The 25444-nt window shown below is 41.2% G+C and overlaps 1 protein-coding gene across 3 annotated transcripts in view; it reads left to right on the top strand.

The window, feature by feature from the left end:
* Positions 1 to 25444, top strand: part of ATF2 (activating transcription factor 2) — a 176891-nt gene that overhangs the window by 109546 nt on the left and 41901 nt on the right. For all 3 annotated transcript variants that reach the window (XM_077448059.1, XM_077448060.1, XM_077448058.1), the window contains one exon: positions 20666 to 20771. In XM_077448059.1, the coding sequence (XP_077304185.1) occupies positions 20666 to 20771 (106 nt within the window). The remainder of the gene's footprint in view (positions 1 to 20665; positions 20772 to 25444) is intronic.

Genomic DNA, 25444 nt, shown 5'->3' with positions numbered 1-25444 from the left:
CTTTTACGGAAATTGCTTAAAGCAGTATTAAACCCAAAAGCAAACATTTATTATATTGCAGCTCACCAATTCTTATGCTCTGTACACACGACCGGTTTTCCTGTCAGAATAAACTCTGAAGGTTTTTCCGACGGAGTTCCGATGGAATTCCACTGAAACTGTCTTGTGTACACAAGATCACACCAAATTCCGACCATCAAGAATGTGGTGATGTACAACACGTATGACGGAACTAGAAAAAGGAAGTTCAATAGCCAGTAGCCAATAGCTTCCGTCTCGTTCTTCAGAGCATGCGTTGTTTTTGGTACGTCGGAACAGCATACAGGCGAGTGGTTTTCCCGATAGGAATTGGTTCCTTCGGAAATATTTAGAACATGTTCTCTTTCTAGGTCCGTCAGAATTTTCGACGTAAAAAGTCAGATGGGGCATACACACGGTCGAAATATACGATGAAAAGCTCCGTCTTAACCTGGTGATCTGGACAGTAAGTCTGTTGTTTTTCAATAGAACAAGCTGTCCTGCAAATGTAATAGTTAGAGGGTTTAGACAAACCATTTACCACTGACAGGGATGCTTACAGTGATCTGCTATTATTTATGTAAAAACTTTATCCCAAAATAAAAAACTGTTACTTACTGTAACTGCTTATAAAATGTGAGCGTGAAGTTCTGGCCAGATCACCAAAAGAAAACAAAGGGGGAAAAGGAATATTAAAAAATAAAAAAGACAAATGTAGCCACCACATTTAATGATTGGTAAGCTGCAATATATACTGTAAAATTTCTGGTTTGGGGTTCAATACTGCTGTAAACTTTTAACGGTGAAAATTAGAAGCTGCAGAAAGTCAGAGTCTTCTTTATTTCCTGACTGGAGGATGTCCAGGATCATCTGACCCTATTCTTCCCAACTTGATTGTTCCTGGCCCACCCTCTATCAATTATTGGATTTAATTTCCTTTAACAATGGAGGTTCAGCATCACATATGGGCGATACGACAGCTTCATGTTTTAAGGAAACAGCCATTAGCTTCTTACGTTGCAAAGAAACACATGAGGGCCTAGTGAGGATCACTGATTCTGAAAGTAGGTTATTTACTTCATTAGCATATTGGGAAGGGAGGAGGACACTTTCCATTAAATCCCAAGTCTAGTCAAAAAAATGTTTTTCCCCATGTAGTGGGGCTGTGCCCGCATTGCATGGGTTAACTGCTCGTTTTGTTTAGAGGTGAACTATACTCCAGCAGTAGACTGTGTTCCTGACGTCTTCACGTCCAGAGCTGGTCTATGGACATGATGACGTTGGGTACATTCCACCGGGCAAGACTACTAGACCGCAGGGGGCAGGAGCCACAGGGACTGGTCTTGCACTGGGAGGATCGGAGAAAAAAGATGAGTGTATCTTTAGGTGAGTATATCTCCGCTTTCCAATGCCCTAGGCAAAAACAAGAAGCTAATCCATGCAGTGCAGGCAGAGAGCTACTGCATGGGAAAATAAAGCGCCCAGAGTTCAGCTTTAAGTCCATTGGCTTGGAATTCACAAGGTCCTGAAGAGTTTAGTGGAAGGTTGGTGATGTTACAAAGGGAGCCAACATAAAACGCAGTCAGCAGCAGGGCCAAACTGCAGTGGTAGATCGCTGGTCTTCACTCCCAAAAAGGGGTTCAGCAGAAGGTCATATCGCTGTGGGTTTAGGTAAGGTTAAAGGGACTCAGGAAGGTTTTTTTTTATATGAATGGGTTAAAGTGGGGTCAGTGGAATGGATATTTTATTTTACCCAAAAATAGGCTTTTTAACAGCTAACTGGGAGAGATGCCCAAATAATGATAGAAGGGCTGAAATACCTTTCCTGGAGAAAAGTGTTGTACAAATGACAAAAAGGCTTAGACCTAATTCATGTGATCTCTGTTAAAATAAATGGTCAATGTTTAGACTGGCTATCCCCCTCTTACGCAGGGATCAATTCAATTCTAGGTTTTTGACCACATGACCAGCACTGGGGTGAGCCTGGAACCACATATTGCCAAGAAACAAGTATTTTAACTCTTTTGTTACTTTTTATCTATCACAGCTTTATATTGACATTTGAGTATGGGTCTCCATTAACTCTAAATAGCTGAAAATTAATTTTGACAAATCCGTGTATGAATATTATGGAGTTGATTTACTAAAACTGGAGCGTGCAAAATCTGGTGCAGCTCTGCATAGAAACCCATCGGCTTTCAGGTTTTTTGGGGGGGGGGGGGGGGTTTGTATCGAAGCTCAACTGAACAAGCTGAAATTAGAAGCTGATTGGCTAACATGCACAGCTGAACCAGAGTTTGCACTTTCCAGTTTTAGTAAATCATCCCCTATGTAATTTAAGTATAGTAGCCCTATAATATTGTATTTAAAAAAAAAAAAACTCCCATTCTTTTAAGGTTAGCTGTAAAATCACCAGATACAATGAAAAAGAAGAAAAAACAGATGTATTGTTATTTAGTGACATTTTGGAACTAAAAGCTTTATTGCAAAAGTTTGCATTACATAAATGGTCTGCGGTTTCATGAAATGCTTTACATGATGAATCTTACAATTAGACGGCAGTGCTGATGACAGTTGTCATTTCAGCTGTATGTGTATTTGTAGCCTTCTGTGTTCCCCAGGCTGTAGTTTGAATAGGGGATCATTATGTTAATTCAAGCCATAACCAGCTGCAACTTATTTTGGGGCCCTGCCAAAGAAGAAACAACATCTTTACACACAGATAGTGACAAGTGTACTTGAAAGGATTTTTCAAGGCAATTAAAACCCGCGTAGTTTATTCCATTCATTAAATGAAACATATTCCGATTCTGAAAGCAAACAGAGAGATGCCTCTTAGGGATGCTATAAAACACTGATGCTTTAATCATTTCATGGAATTCATTGTGCCGTCATGCTGCTGTGTTATCGCAGACTTTTGGAAGTAAAGAGGGAAAATATAACAATTTGTTTGTTTTTGTATGAATTTTATTTGAATAATTTACACTTTTATTCTATTGTTTCTTGTGCAAATAAATATAATTGAACATTTCTGAAGTTACGATAGCCAGATTTATAATCAAATACATCTTTGTTTCAGTAAACAGTCTTTTTCTCTTTTAACATGGTCGTGCATCAACAAACTTTATATATAGTTTTGACAGCTAACAGAGAAATTTCTTCTAAAATATTAAAGGGGAACTTGAGCTGAGTTGAGAAAAATAATCAGTTGGATAATATCCAACCATGTTCACAATTGTTTGATGCAAATGTGAGATCCACAAGTGCTTGTATTAAAACAGAACTCCAGGCCAACAGCTAAAATACACATAAAATACATACATTAAACAGTATGAGAGTTGTTTTACCTGCCAAAAGATTTATGTTTTTGGCCATCCAGTCCTGAGAATTACACATTTCTCCTATAAAGCTTAGCCCTGCCTGTCAGAAGAGACCTTATCTTTTTTTGCTACATATTTACTATCACGTACAGGTCTCCTCCCCTTCCCCACCTTGTGACTGGACAGGAAAAGGAGAAGCAGCACACTGATAAACTATTGTCCCTGTTACTCTGCTTTCTGCTTGAATTGGCTTCTTTTAGTGCTTTGCTCTCCAGCTTTTGCTGTACAGGCACGGCAGCATGTTCATTTGTGCCTTTGATATTGTCTGGAGTCCAGCTATTAAGCTTAAATCTGTTCTCTAGGCCAGAGGTCTCCAAACTTTCAAAACAAAGGGCCAGTTTACTGCCCTTCAAACTTGAGGGGAGCCAGACCGTAACCTGTGGGAGTAGAAAATGCAGTGGCAATGATGGAAGTAAATAATGATATAGGCTTGGTGGTTAGTGGGAGTAAAAAAAATTACATTATTGGTGTCTGTGGGAATAATCATGCCTCATCATTAGTGTCAGTGGGAGATTTAGTTCCCCATCTCTGGTGTCAATGGGAGGAATAGTACTCAATTGTTGGTGTCAGTGGAAGGAATAGTGTTCAGTCATGTTGGAACAGGAAAGGGCCATCCCCAAACTGTTCCCACAAAGTTGGGAGCATGAAATTGTCCCAAATTTCTTGGTATGCTAACTTCTTAAGAGTTCCTTTCACTGGAACTAAGGGGCCAAGCCCAACCCCTGAAAAACAACCCCACGCCATGATTCCCCCTCCACCAAATGATTTGGCTTAGCGCACAAAGAAAGGTCCATAAAGACATGGATGAGTTTGGAGTGGAGGAACTTGACTGGCCTGCACAGAGTCCCGACTTCAACCCGATGGAAAACCTTTGGGGTGAATTAGAGAAGAGACTGTGAGCAAGGCCTTCTCATCCATCATCAGTGCCTGACCTCACAAATGCGCTTCTGGAAGAATGGTCAAACATCCGCATAGACACTCTCCTAAACCTTGTGGACACCCTTCCCAGAAGAGTTGAAGCTGTTTTAGCTGCAAAGGGTGGGCCAACTCAATATTGAAACCTATGGACTAAGACTGGGATGCCATTAAAGTTCATGTGCGTGTAAAGGCAGGCATCCCCATACTTTTGACAATCTAGTGTATACTTGGGAATGCCTTTGGAGATCCGCACAGCCGTTTGCCTCTCATTGATTTGTAAGGTTTGTACAGGCTGCAGACAGCGGACGCAAAGAACACCTGGCTTCCCATGCAGGCCTTTTGCACGAGTATTTGGAACAGTACATCTGTGTCAGTGAGGCCTAAATATCAATTTAGATAAATAAATTGATATTGATATTGATAATAAAAATCAATAGTGCCACAGCCCCTTTATAGCTTTATCATTTTCCTGTTTCAACAATTGTTGGGTTCTGACACCATCGCCCATTATAGGAACATTAAGACAGTATATACCAGACCTTGAGTAACGGCCGTATACAGTAAGTCAGGAGACATAGAAATCTGTTCTCGTAACACATGATCATCTTGGGAGGCTGGTAAATTCTTAAGAGAACTTAGGACTTTTAATTTAAACCTTGCGGTTTTCAGGCAGAACAAACCTTAAGGAGAAACACAGACAAGCTGTTGCCAATAAAAATTCTAGCACAATGTGGAAATCATGTAAGAGCCATATGGTTACTTAAGAGACTGCCTTATATTAACCCCGTCATTCCTAATTCGGCATATATTCTTTATTTCATTTTTTTTGTTTTCTTTCTTTTATCGCAAAGCAAGTTATATGACTCATTGGTTCATTTTACATATTCAGCAGCTAAACTGTAATTATATTTGACACAAGATGCATCAATTAAGAATTTGTATTAGTTTGATTTTTAGGGATCGTCTTGTACCAAGGTCACTTAGGTGTAACTGCTGTAATGGCGTATGCATTCCAGATATTTATTTATTGGAGAGCCCTTATGAAAACCATACACTGATGTACCCTTTTGAGTATAGTGTGTATTTCTACAGGTGTTCACATTTAAACAATGCTCACCTTATGTGTGAGAAATCGCTTACTGGAACTAAAGCTGGAAAAAGTATTCTTAATGTGTTGTAATAGGCAGTGAACTGGTATGTCTTTCTTTTACATGGATGCCAGAAGGGTTCTGTTTACCAAAAATCCCCCCCTTCTAACATATGCTGACATGTTTTTATTAAGATTTGTCTTGCATACAAGGTTAGCTTGCATCTATAAATACCTTATTTTTTTGCAGCTGTGTAAGAGTTTTGTTTCACTTTTTCTTTGGGGGACGGGTAGAATATTTGATGAGCCCAGATCTGTAAATAAATTTCCAACTAAGTTAATACTTAATATTCTACCATTCTATCCTCTAATATAAAATAAACATTGCATAATAATATATGTGTTACAAGAGGTTGAATACCTAAGTGCCACTTTATTAGAGTACAGTTTAATGCAAAAAAAAAGGTTTGTGAACCCTTAAGACTTTTCTGGATTTCTGTATGAAAATATTCTAAAATGTGATCTATATCATTTATGACATATTCAAAAATTCTGTCTCTTTAAACAAATGATTTACACAGCATTTTAGCATAGCAACATAAAAACTAGAAAGGAGGCCTCAACGCTTATATATATATGGGGGTCTAATTGAATCTATAGTGTACTAGACCGATGCGTCCGCTTGGATGGGGTACCTCCGCAAATGTTTAACAATCCACAAACCAAAATTAGGAGAACCAGGCAGATCATCCCAAGAAACAGAAGTTGCATATGGAGAATCAACCACGATATTTATTATCTAGAAAAAATACTTCATTGAAAAAATTGACCAGATATCAAAACTTTATAGGCCGAATGCCCAATACCTCCAAACACCAACATTTAAAAACAAAGTTGACAAAGTTGTCACACACGAGCAACAAGACAGGGCCCCACACTCACATTCATGCGTACTACATAAAGTTCTCTGGTGAATTCTCCTTGGTACCAGGCCAAGGGACCAAGCAGGGGGTCAAGGGTCCAAATTGGTGCATGCCTAAAGAAAAGGCTTATGCACCATAAGAACTCCACTGACTCCACATCACTGTCATCTGGAAATCTCAGTGTCCTATGGTTTACTCTGGATAACCAATCGTGGAGAAAACAACAAGGGAAAGGACTACACTAAATTTGAGTGGCCCTACTAGGAGCTTCCCAACAGGAGGGAACTAAAGCATGAGATATTGGAAATGGTGGAATATATGTCCACATATATAGTTGACTATCTCACATCACCTTGGAGAATTAGCCATTTATAAGTCTGCCATTCAGTTCATTAGCGAGAAATTACATATTTCAAACCACAGCCAGTCAAAGCCACACATGAATTATCATTCCAATGGCTCCAAGCATATAGACATGCTCAGTGATTACAAGATGCAGTCACACAGCATTTTTCCCTAAACAAGGTGTATACCCAATGAAGATAGTTTATTCAAAAGGCATGTGAACCTCTAGGATAATACAGGTATTTTATACAGTACAATATCAATTTTTTTTTCCATGTAAAGTTTAGCTGAGGTTATTACCAATAAAGGAGGTTTCACTAGTTACTGAGTATTTGAAGTTTGTATAATTGTAGATTGTTTTGGGATAACTCCTGCTACCTTAACTAATCAGCATACAGTATATAAATCCAAAACCACTATAGAGGCACTCACGGGTCATGCAGAGGAAGTAGATCAAAACAGCAGAGTTTTTTTTATAGTCAATATTTCGATGCAGCTCAGTCCATCTATTTTCAAGCATACATGTGTAAAGCATGAAGAGTTGGTGGAACTCGAGAACAATTTTAGAACACTACCTTGTATCCTTTGCCATTTACTTAAACACTGTTGTGGTACATTTGGTCTTTGATGATGGCAGTATCTGGAGGGAGGGTGGAACTTTAGCTACTAAACAGCTTCTTTCTGATCTTTGAAAGAGTAATGCTGGGTTCAGACATGCTGGGTTCAGACATGCTGCGTCCGCAGCTCACAGCAGGAGGCACGGTGTGTCCCTGTTTTCCGATTCAGGTGTTTATTAGGTCCAAATTTCTCCTGGAATTCACCCCTGATTCGGTGCCAAAGACACATAGGACCCTTTCCAAATCTGGACCTTGTCCACCCTGGAGGTGTGTGAACCGGCTCCATTGCAAGCCGGGCACACTCTCCTATCATGTGAATTGGATGCAGATCGCACCACATTGCTCTAGGTAAGGAAAACTCCTTTCTATTACAACAATGCACCCACTGCACAACTACAGTAGCTAGAGTCCTGTTCAAATCATGAAAAATGCTCCTGCAAAAATTGGCATGTGAATGTCTTCAGCATTCGTACAGGCATTATAAAACCTAATTGCCTGTATTATGATTATCTCTTATCTTTGTCAGCTTCATCTAGTGGCCATAATATGGTGTTTTTTTGATTGAGGTATTTTAGAAAGTATATTATGGCCACTAGATGGAGCAGATGATAATAGGAGATAATCATAATACAGTTAATACGGCGATCATTGGTTTTGCCTATGCAAATGTTCAGGACAGCCACACGGTACATTTTTATACATAGACCTCTATGCAGTGGGTTCTAAGTGCCATTTTCCTGGTGCCTTTATTCAGTCAAGAAAAAAGAATAAAGGAAGGAAAGGGAAGTGTTTTCAGGAGCGGTGTTGAGAAGTGTGTGAAGTATTTATTTTGCCTCATGGTCTCCAATGCCTTCTGCTAATAATAGACTATAATAATATTGTGCCTAGCCAACCACATTTTTAAAGGTTACTATACTTTTAAGACCTATTAGCTCTTTTAAAGCTGAAATCCAGGCAGATATATAAAATATGTGCATCAGAATATTGCTTTTGAAAATTGCATAAAACCATGCCTCAATGTGTCTTGATGTCCACCTTCTGTCATCCCCTTCACAGCGGAGCTTGTGGAAAAGTAAGCAAGAAGAGCAAAAACAATGACTTTGAGGTCCTTATTTATGGCCATCTACTGCTGGAACTAGTGCTACTTCAGCATCTCTTTATTCTGTGCCCTACATCCATGAATGCTTGATTCTTAAAAACATGCAATGGAAAGCAACCAATCGGATACCTTCATTAGGTTAGAAAAAGTAAGCAGACAGGTGACTGGTTCCTAGGAAAAATAAGCCTATTATTTCTATCTTCCAGCTTTTATGAATAGATTCAGTTCTATTCTTCATGCATACAGCCTAAACCTGTGCTCCATCACACACTAGCTGTAGAATATTCATGGAAGCATTAAGCATTTTCTTGCATTTGTCTCTTAACAAGCAAGCTGCCAAGGGTTAAAATGCCCATGTTGGCGGTGATTTCAAGAGAACAAAGTCTTTGTCTGCCAACAGCAAAACCGTCGGCTGTGAAGAACAGAATGACTTGTAAAGAAAATTGAATGTCACAGAAATAATTAAAGCGTTCTTTATGTGCGCACATTAATCAATCCTGTGCTTTCCTTAATAACTCTTCACTTGACATGCTGGCAGAGCTGATCAGCATAGTGGGCAGTAATGACCCATGATTACTTTTACGTTGCATTTGATAGTAAAAGTAATATGTTTGGAGGTCTGCCTTTCGTGTGCCAGTTGAGACCACAAACAGTTTTCGACTGGCTCACATTGCGCTTAATGCTATAATTGTGCCTGGCGTGGGTGAAAGGCAGTTCATCTATGCCACACGTTACCAGGTGGTAACAAAAAAAAATATAGGCTTAATATTATTAGCTTGGTGGCTTGATCTTGTTGCGGGAGTGGGAGTTTTAGGTTTTAACAGTCTCTTATATTTTTGTAGATGTTCTCTATCTTAAAGCGCTAGTAAAGCGCTGAAAAAAAACAAAAACCTGAAAGACAATGGCATAATGTGCTAGTATGCATCGCATACTAACACATTATGAAATATTCATCTTAGAACAAAGCCCTTCCAGCAGTGCTCGGTCACTGCTGAGAGGGCTGACATCTCCGTCTTTTCTTCTGGGATTGCGGGCTCTGGAGCTGTGAGTGTCCGGAGCCACGATGACGTCAGTGGCTGCATACATGGTGAATATCTCCTAAATGGTGCAGGTTCATTTTACCTACAGGTAAGCCTTATTATAGGCTGTAGGTAAAAATAACAAAGCAGGGTTTACTACTGCTTTAAGATACAGTATCTTCAATGTTGTTATTCTTTGTCTTTGCTGAGTACAGATGAATGTTTAAGATGGATTCAGTTTTAAATTCCCTCTGTTTATGATTTGTAGGCTTAAAAACCCTGTACTTTGCTCAGTCGGGGAAAAGCAACAGGTTTGCTTTAATTGCCTATCCCTCCCCAGCATATACCCATTTGTCTTCACTCTCCCGTTATTACACCCAGTGCTAGGAGCTGAAGGAAATATCTGGCACTTCTAGATATGGCAGATAATGTGACCCACTCCATGTGATTGTGCTGGACCAGTCAGTACTGTTCCGTGGGGAGTCCTTAGCCCTGTGCATGCTATAATTCCATCGACTCATAGCTTTCCACTTGACTTTCCACTCGGCTCTTTTTGATGGTGGGGTAGCGAAAAAAACGTATTTCCTGCTGGGGATGTCTAGGTTAAAGTAAGCCTGCTGTTTTGTCCAGCATGGCCAAATGATAGGTTTACTCTATGGGTGTGTAACAATCTTTTTTTTGCTATACCTTACTCTACTACATTTCTTTTCACTAGTCAAATAGCCATGCCCATGATGACATAGGGGTGGATGTACTAAAAATAGACTGTGCACTTCGCAAAATGCAGTTGCTCCAAAGCTTAGTAAATGAGGTAAACCTTCATGTTACAAAGAATACCCAATCACATGCAAGGAAAATGAAAAAAAAACTGCATGTTTGCTTGCACATGATTTGATGAGGAAAGTCAGCAGAGCTTCTGCTCATTTAATAAGCTCTGGAGCAACTGCAAAGTGTGCAGTCTATTTGCCTTTAGTAAATCAACCCTATAATGCCATATATACTTTGTTACTAGCCCCCTGCCCCAAGCAATGTGAGGAACTTTGGACCTCAGTATGAGGAATATCAGAAACCATGGTGAAAAAAGCAGATCTGCTACCCACAGTCTAAGAAAAAGCAGGAATAAATAAATCACATTTAAATGACTGTTTATTTCATCATGACTATACTACTTGACAAGATGAAAAAGTCACTTTGTGGAACTTAAATCCCATTGTTACTTATATTGGTCAGTAGGCTAAAAACTGTCCTTCACTAAAGATGCACTCATAGGCAAGATTTACATATTGAACAAGCAGAAAACAACTCACGTTTTGTATAAATAGGATGGACCTGCGCTGGTAACCAAAAGTTCTGTGCATTTTGGCTTTCTTCAGATAAGCATAAATCAAACAAACGACAAATGTTTTTAGATACTGTAGTTGGTCCCAGTCGGCTAAACAGCAAATGTTGCGCAGGGTAAATGTCTGTCTGTTATGTATTGTGTATGTCCAGGAGGTATAGAAGAAAATAGCTGTTGAAACCTTTTAACCAAAGCGCTTCCTAATTTTGAATTGGTTCAACCTACAGATTGAACCTTGTTAAATACTTCTGGACTATCAGCTATTGGAGTGGTGGTCGTTTTTTTTTTTTCTTGGTAGCCATTAAATTTAATCTGAAGCATCTTTTTGATGCTCTTACATGTGTGAGAGGTGCCTAACCAGAGTCACTGTACTCAGCAATGTAGACCATACATGAATCCAACAACTACAACCTCTAAAATGTACTGTTTTTTGTAACAAAGAGGCAACGTTTAAGGCTTGGTTCACACTACTGCGACCTATGGTGTGATTTTGCCAGGCCACTTCCTGACAATTTGCTGGTGACTTGAGCGCTACTTTTGATGCAACTTTGAAGCAAGGGTGGGGCTACACCGCAGGGAATGCCTGTGTAATCTTCCTGTAAAGTCAGATCCAAATCAAATCATTTAAGATGAGGATCCGACTTGGAGGCAACTTACATTAAAGTCTATGGGCACAAGTCAGGTAGAAGTTGCCTTGAAGTAGTACAGGAACCTTTTCTAAAGTCAGAGTGATTTTGGTAATGCTAATTAGGATAGATCTCATTGACTAACATGGGATTTCACATGTAATGCGACTTGGGGTCTCACAAGTTGGATCCCAAGTCACGACAGTGTGAACTGAGCCAAAAGCCAAATTTCAAACAAGAATGAAATTGAAATGGTGAATTGTGCATCAATCTATCTTAATTCCAAACACCTTATCCCAAGCATCTTGCAGTGAAAATAAAGTCACAGTTTCCTCTGAGCCAAGCTATTTTCCTGCCCTGGGGACCGGCAATTTTTTCCTCACTACCTTCTTGGGCATCGGTCTACTCACCGCCCCATTGAGTTTTCCTATGAGATAGCATCTGGTTGCTGGAGGTGTTGTCTCTTCCAATAGGAGGTTATGCATCACAAAGAAGGACCCCAGGAAGTAAACTAAAGAAGAGAGGAAGATTTTCAAGTGACTGCGGCTTCAGGTAAGTAAATTCTGCATTTTTTTTTTTTTCATACCAGCAGTTAGAGGGGGCTGCGGAGGTTAAAGTGGTTGTAAGGGCAGAAGGTTTTTTTTTTTTATCTTAATGCATTCTATGCATTAAGATGATAAGCTTTCTTGTTCGTTGCACAAGAGACTCTGCTATCCGGGACTCCTCTCCTCATTGGCTGAGACAGCATCAGGGCACCATTGGCTCCCGTTGCTGTCAATCAAAGTTAGCGAGCCAATGAGGAGAGAAAGGAGGTGGGGCTGGGCCACAGCTCCATGTCTGAATGGACACAGGGAGATCCAGCTTGGCTCGGTAAACCCCATAGTAAGCTACTTGCTATGTGGGAACTTAACAGGAGGAAGAGGGCCAGGAGCACTGAAGAGGGACCCGAGAAGAGGAAGATCTGGGCTTCTCTGTGCAAAACCACTGCACAAAGCAGGTAAGTATAACATGTTTGTTATTTTTAATGAAAAAAAAAGACTTTAGTATCATTTTAAGGTTTCCCGTTGCCTACATTTAGTTAAGGAGTACACTAACCTTTCTATCAATTTTACAATAAGTACATGGTCACAAGCAAAATATTAATAATTTCTTTGGTCACAGTAATTAAGAGCCCTTGCAACCACATTTTTTTTTAAATCGCAAGTAGAATCTATAAACTTCTCATCCTGTTTTAAACAACAAAAATAGCCAGAAAGGTACAAATAGTTGGATTTTAAAATGTATGCAAAAAATATATATAAATTCAATAGTTTCTGTCCATGCCTAAACTGAATTATTTAATGCATTAGTTTTACTGCTCAGCCTATACAGTCTATTCCACTTTCAATGCATTTGCCATCCTCTGCAATGATTTACCTTCACTTTGCAGCCAGTTCTCAACAGCTCATAAAGATTTTATGTGAAAGTTAACCCATTGGAGCTAAGCCTATTAAAAATCTATATTCTTTGAAATCCAGTGTATTAATTGCATTGCAATGTGTGCTGTGCAGGCTCAGAAGGTGTTAACCAACTTGGAATTTATGGGTGATCTTTAGTTCAGGATTTTTAGTTAAAATTACTACTTAGAAAAAACTAAAGTATGCATTGAAAGTAGTGGCTATATGGCTATGTTTAGTACAAATTTAGTCTGACTGAAGGCGGTAACCTCATTGTGTGCTTGTCATTTAGGCCATAAATACACTTTTAAAGTATTTTACTGTATTTCTGTATGGGTTTTCTCCAGTACAGGCAATTAAAGGAAAATATATTTACTTTATGCATGTTTTTCTTCATTTTAAACATTTAAAACTAAATCCTACTTAAAAACAAACTCTGTGCTCTTTTTTAAGGTCCCTCAGGCCTGGTTGCTCAAGTGTGATTTCAGATATGACGAGTCGCATGACAATGGAAATCGCATTGTTTTCATGAGTGTCCATTCACATCAACGCATCTCAGTATGGAATAATTTTGAAAAAGGTTCCTGTACTACTTTAGTGCAATTCCAGCCCAATTTTGGCTCCATAGACTATGCAAATGACATTCAAGTAGCACAACATAATCGCACTGACAGTGACATTCTAAAATCGTATTGCAGCATTGTGAATCTAGCTTTAGGCCAGGTTTAATATTTAAAAGCAACTCAAAACCCCCCTCCTCTTTACTGCCTTTTTTCCACAGGGTGTCTTCAGTCTTCAGGGTTAAATAATGACTAATGTCATTCAACCCCTGGGACAGGCTTGTAGGGCATCATGGATCGCCCCCATTAGGGCGTGTCACCATGGCTCCATGCACGTGCTGTGTAATGGCGCAAAAGGGGGCACTGACATCATGGCATCTCTGCAATGAGAAAAACCCATCTCCGAGAAGAAGTGGGGTTGATCTACTAAAACTGGAGAGTGCAAAATCTGGCGCTGTTCATGGTAGCCATTGAGCTTCTAACTTTATCTTGTTCAAATAAGCGCTGATGAAAAAAAACTAAAAGCTGATTGCTTTCTATTCACAGCTGCACCAGATTTTGCACTCTCCAGTTTTAGTAAATAAACCCAAGTATGTCATCTAACCAACTGAAAAGTATAAAAAACACAATATACTTCTAGTGGGGGCTAATGAGGGGGTTAGGGGTGTTATTTTCATTATTAGAATTTATGGGCCCCTTCAGTTTGTTACAGGGGTCTGACTCGGATAACTTTTGGGCTGAAACTTTTATAATAGCAGTGTGTCCTGAAAGCTTTTGCAAACTATTTGCAAAGCTTTTAGCAAGCTTCAGGGGCAGTTTTGTTCAAGGTTTTAAAGCGCCCTTCAGCATTAGTTTGAGAATTTTAAACAGGACTAATTAGAAGTGTTGACTATCACTTTAAACATTCTGCTAGCAGGCTTCTATCAAGTTTCAAGGAGTGCTAAAGCCTGTTTAAAGCCTGCTAGCAGCTCCCTTAAAGTGACAGCCAGCTTACCTATTCAGATCTGTGTTTAACAACCTCAGACAGGAGCTGAAGGTTGCTTATTCAACAGAGCTTGTGGAAAGCATTTCAAATGTTTACTGTACAAACTGCTCTTGTACAAGTTGAAGCCCAAAAGTCCTAAGACTATGTATGCACATGGGCTAAGGGCAAATGTAATTAGCTTGCTGTGGTTTAAAGTACAGTTGTGCTCATAAGTTTACATACCCTGGCAGAATTTATGATTTCTTGGCCATTTTTCAGAGACTATTAATGATAACACAAAAACTTTTCTTTCACTCATGGTTAGTGTTTGGCTGAAGCCATTTATTATCAAATTAACTGTGTTTTACTCTTTTTAAATCATAATGGCAACAGAAACTACCCAAATGACCCTGATCAAAAGTTTACATAACCCAGTTCTTAATACCGTGTATTGCCCCCTTTGACATCAATGACAGCTTGAAGTCTTTTGTGGTATTTGTGGATGAGGCTCTTTATCTTCTCAGAAGGTAAAGCTGCCCATTCCTCTTGGCAAAAAGCCTCCAGTTCCTGTAAATTCTTGGACTGACTTGCATGAACTGCATAATTGAGATCTCCCCAGAGTGGCTCAATGATATTGAGGTCAGAAGACTGAGATGGTTACTCCAGAACCTTCACTTTATTGTGCTGTAACCAATGACAGGTCGACTTGACCTTGTGTTTTGGATCATTGTCAGGTTGAAATGTCCAAGTACGTCCCATGGGCAGCTTCCTGGCTGATGAATGCAAATGTTCCTCCGGTATTTATTGATAACATACTGCATTCATCTTGCCATCAATTTTGACCAAATTTCCTGTTCCTTTGTAACTCACACATCCCCAAAACATCAGCGATCCACCTCCGTGTTTCAAAGTAGGAATGGTGTACCTTTCATCATAGGCCATGTGATTTGGGTAGTTTCTATTGTCATTATGATTTAAAAAGATTAAACACAGTTGATTCATAATAAATGGCTTCAGCCAAACGCTAACCATGAGTGAAATAAATGTTTTTGTGTTATAATTCATTCTCTAAAAAATGGCCAAGAAATCATACATTCTGCCAGGGTATGTAAACTTATGAGCACAACTGTATATGCTACCCTAAATATTATTTTGTGTGTGTGTTCACATATGTGTATTTTAAAAATCATAGTCTGTCACTTTCATGTACTTATTCTAGCTGAAGTGCCTTGTTGATCCTGCCAGTCATCATTCTTTCTTGTTCTAAACTGATCACACCGGTTTACTTGTTTCTAAAATGTATGTACACTGGAAGTTGTTTTGCTTTTAACCACTTCCCGACGTGCGCACGCCGATGTACGTCGGCAGAATGGCACGGACAGGCAAATGGGCGTACAGGTACGTCCCTTTTAAATTTGCCACCGTGCCATCGTGTGAGCGCATCGATCGGGACCTCCGTGAGTCCGCGATCGTCTGACGGGGAGGAAGAACGGGGAGATGCTAAAGTAAACAAGCATCTCTCTGTTCTGCCTAGCAACAGTGACACTGATCTCTGTTCCCTATGATTGTAGCAGAGATCAGTGATGTGTAAAACACAGTCAAAAATAATGATTTTTTTTCAAAATTTACACTTTTTTTGTTTATAGCGCAAAAAATAAAAACCTCAGCGGTGATCAAATACCACCAAAAGAAAGCTCTATTTGTGGTAAAATAAAGGACATCAATTTTGTTTGGGAGCCATGCCGCACGACCGCGCAATTGTCAGTTAAAACAACGCACTGCTGAATCGCAAAAAGTGGTCTGGTCTATGGCCAGCAAAATGGTCCTGGACTTAAGTGGTTAATAAAACTCTTTTCTGATTTAAAAAAAAAAAACTGATCACACAAAGCACAGAATGCAATCTGTGCTTGCATGGTCCGCTTTCTTCCTTTGGCTGGTCATTCAGAGTTACAAGACACGCCTGTAATAGGTATTTTGTTCAGCCACCACGCCCGCCGATCAATCACAACCTGCCTCTTGAACACACCGCCTCCACAGGCACAGCCTGCTTCAGGCTGTGCAGACTGTTGAATACAGGCACACTGTGTGTCTGCACCATGTCCTGTAACCCTTCCCCCTGCTATTAAGAAGAAGAGATGCATGGTTTCATTATAGAACTTTTTAACTGTGTAAAAAAGGTCCGAAAGATCAGCAATTACGGGGACTGCATAGTTATAACTTTATTAGAGACTTTAACATTGTATGTTCACAACTACTTTAAACCAAGATAAGATGTCCAAAAAACAACATGAAGACATCAAAGTAAAGATACCACATCCCAAATATACAAAATAGAGCAAAAAGGGAGATTGAGAGGTAACAAACCTCGGGACTTTAGCGGTATCAGGTGCATAGCTCAAAATACCAGAAGTAGAAGTATAAAAGATGTTAGTTTTTATTAAATTGCAAAATGATAAAAACAAAAGGAAGACAATAATACATTCATACAACAGGATATAGAAGTTATTCAAACATAACCATATATAGCACTACCACTCTCGACATGTTTCACTCGTTAGAGTTTCTTCAGGAGATTGATGGTAAAGCTCTTTTGTATGCTGCAATAACAAAACATAAATAAGAAACATCCTTTTGAAGTGCGTATAGCATAAATACAGCACATGTATATTTATTGAACTTAATAAGTAGTCAAAAATCAAACAAATTCAGAACGTAGTGACAAAATGTCAAGGTTACAAAGGCATAGAAAACACATGATCAAAACGTAGGAAAACAGGTCTCACCACATATGTTTGAGGGACACTCAAATTGTATGAGTCTAAGGTATGTAGAAAAATATAAATGAAATGTTTTACAACTCAACCGGGAAACAAGAAATGTTACCCTCATTAGCAGTGATATTAGCTTTGAGTAACTATTACTGATTCAGCCAACACTTGGTTTGCTGTCAGCTGCTGACGCTTTTGAGCCTGTCTGGTTTCGGACTGTTAGCTATTTTTCCTCCGCATTGATTCTACACCAACTATATAGTTACTCACTCAAAGGTAATATCACTGCTAATGAGGGTAACATTTCTTGTTTGCCGGTTGAGTTGTAAAATATTTAATTTACGCCCCCTTCCCACAGCACAAAGAGACACAGTGGAGGTTGTCAATCACAGGTGGTGTGCTAGAACTCCCCCCCCCTTTTTTTTTCTCTTGGTCGTCAGGAAAACTTCTCAGAAGTTACTCATGCTGATAGCAGAAAAACGAAGCAGTACACAGAAATGACACTCTGTGCGATTAATTGAGACAAGTACATACTATAGAGGGATATTCTTTGTTCATATTTCATGTCTGAGGTTTACAACCACTTCAAATATGTGTTTCTTAGACACCATAGGGCTGCAAATAATAGTTTTAAAGAAAGTGAAAGTGTTGGATTCAGGTGTAATTTCTTTTACTGCAGGTACAAAACACCTTTTTTCTGTTATTATTTTTATCAATGATAATATCACTATTGTTTTTTTTCCTTCATTTTATTCATTGTTATATATTGTTATATTTTATGTCACTAGCTTCCAGAACATACAGCGTACTGTATATAAGTTTAGTACTATGTGAAATTAGTCAAATACATGTTTGTGAATGATAAGGTAATATTGCATTACATTCTGTTTTACGTATGCTTTAATTACAGGTGATACTATAAAATGCACTTTGCTATAGGCTTGCAAAAACAAATGTAGATTACGGGGGTCTATTTGTCTAATCTAGGAGATGATGATTTACCTTTTAATGGCCATCATATCCTTTCACTGATAATAGGAATGACTCAAAATAATTAAGCTATGCAATTGCTCTGGATGCAATATTATTGCATTATTTGACTGTTGACAATTTTTCAGCCCTAATATGTATTTAAGTGTTACTAAACCCACAACAGTAAAATCAGTCTGTATATGCAGCATAGCATGCTTATTATACTTACTGTGGAAATTAAGGGGTTAATCCTCTGCATTGTGTAAAAAGGCTGTTTTATTCTGTATGCATAGATCCTTCCCTCCTGCACAGTCTATCTGGGGAAGGCCAGCTAACAAAGGCAGGGTAGCCAACCTGCACATGCTCAGTTGTGTCTTTTATGCTGGAGAGAACAGTTACTTGTTCTCAGAAATAGCCAAGTCACATAATATTGACATGACACATGTGGGCATGTATACAGGCCGCAGTGGAAATCTCCTCCTTCCTGAACTCTCAGTACTGAAGAAACTGTGCAGTTTATCATGTAACTGTGGTATACAGATCATCCAAAAAGGTATTCAGTGGCAGTATTTTAATGATAAAAAGAAGATTTATAAGCTGTGGGCACTGTGGGGGGGGGGGGGGGGGGTCGGATTAACTATTTTCATACTGGGTTTAGTAACACTTTAACATTATGTATTCCTAAAGGGTCAGTGGGCCAAACTGATATCTCCATTATAGATGGATGCCAGTGGGCTGAATCTTATAAAATGAGCAAGACACCCCCTTGCATTTTTTTGGCTTTGTCTCTTGCCACCACAGAGTCTTTCTCCCTATCTTTAGAGTATTAGGAGGAGACGTATGTTGTCCCCTATTTATTTCTTGTAATGTAAACCCCAACTGAACTAGTAATGTAAATTGGCACAATACAATCCAAGTGCATCAAAACAAAAGTAATGCAAAGCCTTACAATTGGTTTTCTTTATAAATCAGTACAACCTGCGTAGATAAGCCTATGCCTTGCCAACATGCAGCAGAGTAGGACCCTTGCTCTTAGCATGGCAGTAGTGGTCTCTGTGCAGAGATCTGATGCCACCTGCAGAGTCACACCTAGAGCTCTCCAGTCAGCAGGGAGAGCTAATAAAGTTGACGCAGCGGGGAGTGAATCTAATCTTTGCAGAGAGACCACTGCTTTCACACATAGGACAAGGGTGTGTCCCTGCAGCTTGCAGACAGAGAACATTTTTTCTACTCAGGCTGCGGTTGTTTTCCAAAGAAAACAGACCCTAATACTTGCCTGAGCTCTATCTAGATCCAGTGTTGTTGCATGACAGACTTGGCTGTCCGGACTCTCTCTCCTCATTAGCTGAGACAGCAGCGAAGCACCATTGGCTCCCGCTGCTGTCAACCAAAGTCAGTGAACCAATCAAGAGAGAGAGGATGCAGGGCCACGTCTCTGTGTCTGAATCGATACACAAAACTGCGGCTCGGGTGCCCCTATAGCTAGCTGCTTGCTGTGGGGGCACTCAGCAGGAGGGAGGGGTCAGGAGCACTGAAGAGGGACCCGAGAAGAGAAGGATCTGGGCTGCTCTGTGCAAAAGCACTGCAACAGAGCAGGTATGTACAACATGTTTGTTATTTTGAAACAAAAAAAACAAGACTTTCGTATCACTTTAAGCCTAGTACACATGGGCAGAATATTGGCTGGCATTTGGCCTGTGTGTATGGCAGTTGGTTGGCTGGCTACTGTCGAAGGCTCATGACCAAAAAAGGTCTGCTGACCAGCTCCTGATCAGCGCTCTCAGCCAATGGTTGAGAGCGCTGCCCGGAGTGTTCTAGTGGGGGGAGGGGGGCTATACCCCTGTCAGAGCACAATAGAACAGCAGGGGAGATCGCTTTACAAACATCAGCTTGTTAGTACAGCGGCTCCGACATGAGCTATCATTTTTTGATTCAACCAAGCGGGTCAAACTGGTGGTACGCGTGAGGCTTAAGACTTTGCACTCCTTTTTGTTTTGATGCACCTGGAAACAATTTTGCTGATTTAACTGAAAGATGCATTCATTTTTAGGCCAGGTCACACCTGAATTACAAAGGAACATGGTTCGCATTCCAGTGCGATTCAGTGCAGTTCAATTGGATCACATCGAAAGTCATACATGTACTGCTTTTAAAAAACTCACTCTGCCAGATTGCATGGCAAGATGGTACCATGCGATCTGCTGCAGGCAATTGCACTGCATTTGTGATCTGCGTTTGGGGGGGGGGTGTTAGGACCTCATTGAAACCACAATAAAAATAAAAGTAAATTAACAGGGACAAGTCCCCTTCGAAAATGCTTTGGCAGGTGGGTGGAGTTGCAGCAGTTTTGCCACCCAGTTTCTCATGAGTAGAAGATGATTTTCAGTCAAGTGTAGATTGACTTTCTGTTTGTAAAGAAATATGTACATTTTGTGAAGTCCTATTCTGTAAATGTGCTAATAAAGTTATATTGAATACTGCAAAGTTCTTCTGAAAAGCATCAGCTTGCTGTATGGATGTTAGCACTTTTTCTGTAAACTTTGAGAACTTCTTCCATTCGTTTCTAAAGAGAAAGTTTTCCCCTTTACCTCTAGAATGAAGTCACCCTGCTGAGAAATGAAGTGGCACAGCTGAAACAGCTTCTTCTGGCTCATAAAGATTGCCCTGTAACCGCCATGCAGAAGAAATCTGGCTATCATAGTGAGTAATGTTCCATTACCCATGGCCTTGGGCTACGTCAGTGAAATACTGCCAAAATGAACCACGCTTCTATTAATACAGGGAGGTGCACATACACTTCTAGTGTTTAACATTAAATATTGAAAATAGGGGAAGGTTATTGCTCGCTACATTTAGATGCTGTTTAAACAGAATTAATTTCCACTCTCCTCTGAGTAATATTTTTTTGCTACACTTGATTAACGCCACTGTATGTCTCTAGCACTTTAAGCTTTTAAACATTTTTTTCAATGAATGCTGTTTAATTAGTATTGTATGTGGAAAATCCCTTAAGCTATTGCATTTCAGATTTGGGGTGTAGAATATGATTAACATATGCAGAACACACTCAAAAGCCTCTCTAGTGTCTGGAGAAAGATGCATAAAAATATATGAATGTGGATTTTTATTTTCATTGGTTTGGGATTCATGCTGCCTGAACAAGGAATTTATTCCCACGCCTTGAATTAAAAATGTCAGTTCTACATGTACAGAATTTTGATGTATGGCTTGTTTGGAGGTAACTGATGTCATAGCTTACAATTGTTTTAATTTGTTCTTCCTACAAAAAATTGCTAAAGTATAGCCCAAATATAGGCATTGTTGGGTGGATCTGGTTGGAGTTTTGATGGATACGAGTATGGCTCAAGCTGTGGCTGCATGAGAAAAAATAAAAATTAGGTTCCTAAAATATTTTCCTTAGAGGAGTACCGTCCAAGCTCATTTGGCTGTACTTCTCCTGTGGATCACAGGAGTGCAGTTCATTCTGAACTCATGTGACCCGTTTTCAGCCAACCGCGGACTGAAGCCTGCTATCAGCTGACATCAGAGCCTGCAGGAAGATTGCAACCATATTGTCAAAATCCACCCAAGAGCCTGGACCAGTTCAGCCTCTCAGCGATCCACTGAGAGCCAGAGCCAGCCACTCCCGCACTCTCAACAGCCCAGCGCTCCAGTGAGCACAGGGGGCAGAGCAAAGAGGCGGTGACTGACAGTCACAAGCTCTCTGCTCACAGAGCAAGTGATCGGTGGTCTTTGATTGCTCGGTTCTCAGTCTTAGAGCCAGAAGGGGACAGATGCAGCTTCGGAATGATCCTTCATCCACCTACTGTAGGGAAGTATGATTAAAAGAAAAAATACCCAAACGTCCCTTTTTAAATAAATAGGGGCTGCCAAAGAACACCTGTACTTCCTCCACACCTGCTTTTCTGGTACTGCACCCCCTCTGTCACCAGTTCTCTGGCTAGAAAGGAGCAACCAAGTCATACTGAGCAATTAACTAGTTCAGTATTGTTAAATGCGGTATAAATACGCTAGCTTGCAAAAGTACTAGTTTACGATTATTGTCTAAAGTGAAAGTAGAAGAAAATCCCACATTTCAGGTTGACATCAGAATACTTTTAGAGGGAAATCTTCCAATGGGGACACTAGTTTTGGTGACCCCGGTGACTCCCTGGTATTCCATCACTTTCCAGGGATTTCTTCCCACTTCCTGTTTTGGATATGGGGCAGAAAGTCCCCAAAGGGACACAGATGGCAAAAAAACATTTTAAAATAGTGAAAATATTTTAATTTGATACAAAAAGTATATTTTGAAAAAATGCAAACGTTTGTTGGTTGCTTAAGCATTCGCCCAAATAGTTTAAGATTTGGTAGAACCACTTTTGCTCGCAATTACAGCTGCTAGTATTTTGGGCTCAGTTTCTCACAGCTTTGCCCATTTGGATCCTGCAATCAGCTTTTGCTCAATCTTGTAAAATTTCTCTTGCATTCAGATTGGATGGGAACTGTTGGTAAACATAATTTTTTTAAATCTTGCCATAGATTATCAGCTTATCTGATGTAGTGTGTTTACATTTATTTTTAGGTTATTGTCACAGGTATAAAATGCTTGTTAAATCCCCCAGTGGATCCAGTGCATGTCACACTTCTTGCAGTTTTAATCTAGGTGTTACCCCTTTGAGGAGAGTTTCCTGAAGAAATGGACATCTCCTCCGATTGTTGACCCCCCGGTATCCAGGTTAAATAAGGTAACCACGATTCCGGTGTAATAGACGCCTGATTTCAAGGACCCTGCCGACAGTCCATGTTTATGGTGGTGGGGTTAGCATTGCGGCCAGTGTTGGTCACAGCCCTGGTGTCCCAGACGCTTACTGAATGGGCTAAATTGTTGCACCGCAAGTTGGAGAAGCAACAGGCTCCCCCGGTCTGCGTGGAACTGTGGGACCAGTTGGTGCAGGGCCTTAAGTATGTCTGGGATGCAGCCTTAGATATGGCCCCCTTGCTCTCTAGAGCTTCAGTATCCGCTGTGGTGCTACGTCGCCTGATTTGGCTAAAATGCTGGTCGGTGGACCAGGCATCTAAGAAAGCACTGGCGGATTTGCCCTTCCAGGGAGAGAGGCTGTTTCGAGCATCGCTGGATGACATTATTAAGAATGTTACTGGGGGTAAGAGTACGTTGCTCCCACAGTCCAGGAAAGGTAAGGAGCCATGGCGTAGGCAAGAGCCCTCCTTTTCCATTCAGAAGTGGATTTTTCGTCCGCCCGGGTCGGTAGGTAAGCGTTCCCAGTCCGACAAGGTGCCCACTGATGAACAAAAGCATCCCTGGTTTCGCAAGCCAAACAAGCCTGCGAGCCAATCTGTTGCCGCATGAAGGTTTGCCCTGGCCGACTCACGGGTGGGGGGGGGGGCGCCTTCGGGAGTTTGCAGCTCAGTGGACCTCCCTACTTTCCGGCCAGTCGGTTTGCGAACTGGTTTCATCAGGATACAAGATAGTTTCTTTGCTGTCTGCAAACAGGTTTTTTCCCTCCAACCTTCATCCTCTTTCAGCTCGTTGGAAAGCCCTGTTCGAGGCAGTACAGGACCTGCTGCTGGGGTGATAGTGCCTGTTTCGACTCCAGGAAGGTTTCAGGGATTCTACCCCAATCTGTTTGTAGTCCCAAAGAAGGAAGGGGTCTGTCCGATCCTGGATCTCAAGGCCCTCAAGGCTTTGTGAAGGTACAAAGGTTCAGGATGGAATCAGTTCGCTCCGTGGTCGCTGCACTCCATCAGGGGGATTTCCTGGCGTCCCTGGACATCAAGGACGCATACTTGCATGTCCTCATATGCGTCAGGCATCGGAGGTTTCTGCGATTTGCGATCGGGGACAAGCACTACCAATTTGTAGCTCTCCCTTTTGGCCTTGCGTCGGCACCAAGGGTCTTCACCAAGGTGCTAGCCCCAATTCTGGCTTTGCTAAGGCAGCGAGGGATCACAATCGTGGGTTACTTGGATGACCTCCTTCTGAGAGCAGCTTCCACCTCAGAATTAGGGGAGGATGTGGCAATCACCATGCAAACTCTTTGGGAGTTTGGTTGGGTATTGAACCTCCAGAAGTCGGTGTTGGTGCCGACTCAACATCTGGAGTACTTGGGCTTGCTTCGGGACTCCTCATAGGCGAGAGTCTTTCTCCCTTCGGACAAGCTGCAGACGCTTCAAGCTGCGGTGAAGTTGTTGGTGTCCCGCGTGTGGTTGTCGTTGCGTTTTTGCATGCAAGTCCTGGGTCTCATGGTAGCCACTTTCGAGGCAATACCGTATGCTCAATTCGCTCAATTCCACACCCGAGTCTTGCAAAAGGAGATCCTGTCCAAATGGGACAAATCTCCGTTATCTTTGGATTGTCAAATTTGAGTGAGCCAGCTAGTAAGGGATTCCCTGCTCTGGTGGCTGAGGTCTCCGGCCCTTCGGTCCGGGAATTGTTCCTTCCTCTTCATTGGACGGTGAACACAACAGACGCCAGCCTGACCGGTTGGGGGGCAGTTTGGGATGTACAGTCGGCCCAAGGTCGCTGGACAATGGAAGTATCCCGCCTGACGATCAATGTGCTGGAACTTCGGGCGATCAGGCGGTGCCTCTCCACATGGTCACAGAGGCTGCAGGGGCATCCGGTCAGGATCCAGTCAGACAACGCCACGGCGGTGGCTTATGTCAACCATCAAGGAGGAACAAGGAGCTGAGCTGCAGCACTGGAGGTCGCTCACATCCTGCGGTGGGCAGAGCGACTCTGTCGGCCGTGTACATTCCGGGTGTAGAAAACTGGCAAGCGGGCTACCTATGTCATCAGATGTTGGACCAAGGGGAATGGTCGCTACATCTGTATGTATTTCGGCTCCTTTGCCTAAGGTGGGGCACACCAGATGTGGATCTCCTGGCTTCTCGACTCAATCGGAAGGTACAGAGGTTTGTGGCCAGGTCAAAAGATCCCTGGGCAGATGTTTTGGGGGCTCCATGGGGGCATTATCGGCTGATTTATGCCTCCCCCCACTCAAACTTTTACCACGTCTGCTTCGCAGAGTGGAGGCCAAGGGGATTCTGGTGATTCTGATTGCACCAGATTGGCCTCGGCATCCTTGGTACGCCAACATAGTACGAAGGTGATGGATGTTCTTTGGCGGCTGCCGATGTGAGAGGACCTTCTGTCGCAAAGGTCCAATACTTCATCCTGCTTTATAGTCGCTGGCTTTAACGGCATTGCTGTTGAAAGCCAGTTGCTAAGGGACTGAGGTCTGTCGGATTTGGTAATCTCCACTATGCTGAGGGCATTGAAGTCATCTTCTCAGAAGATTTATCATTGTACGTGGAAGGCCTACATCTCCATGTGTGAGGAGATGGGGTGG

This window comes from Lithobates pipiens, unplaced genomic scaffold (genome assembly GCF_037356315.1).
Source record: "Lithobates pipiens isolate NorthernLeopardFrog02 unplaced genomic scaffold, aLitPip1_a1.2 Scaffold_22, whole genome shotgun sequence".
Classification (NCBI taxonomy): Eukaryota; Metazoa; Chordata; class Amphibia; order Anura; family Ranidae; genus Lithobates; species Lithobates pipiens.
This window is presented reverse-complemented; position numbering and strand designations above follow the sequence as displayed.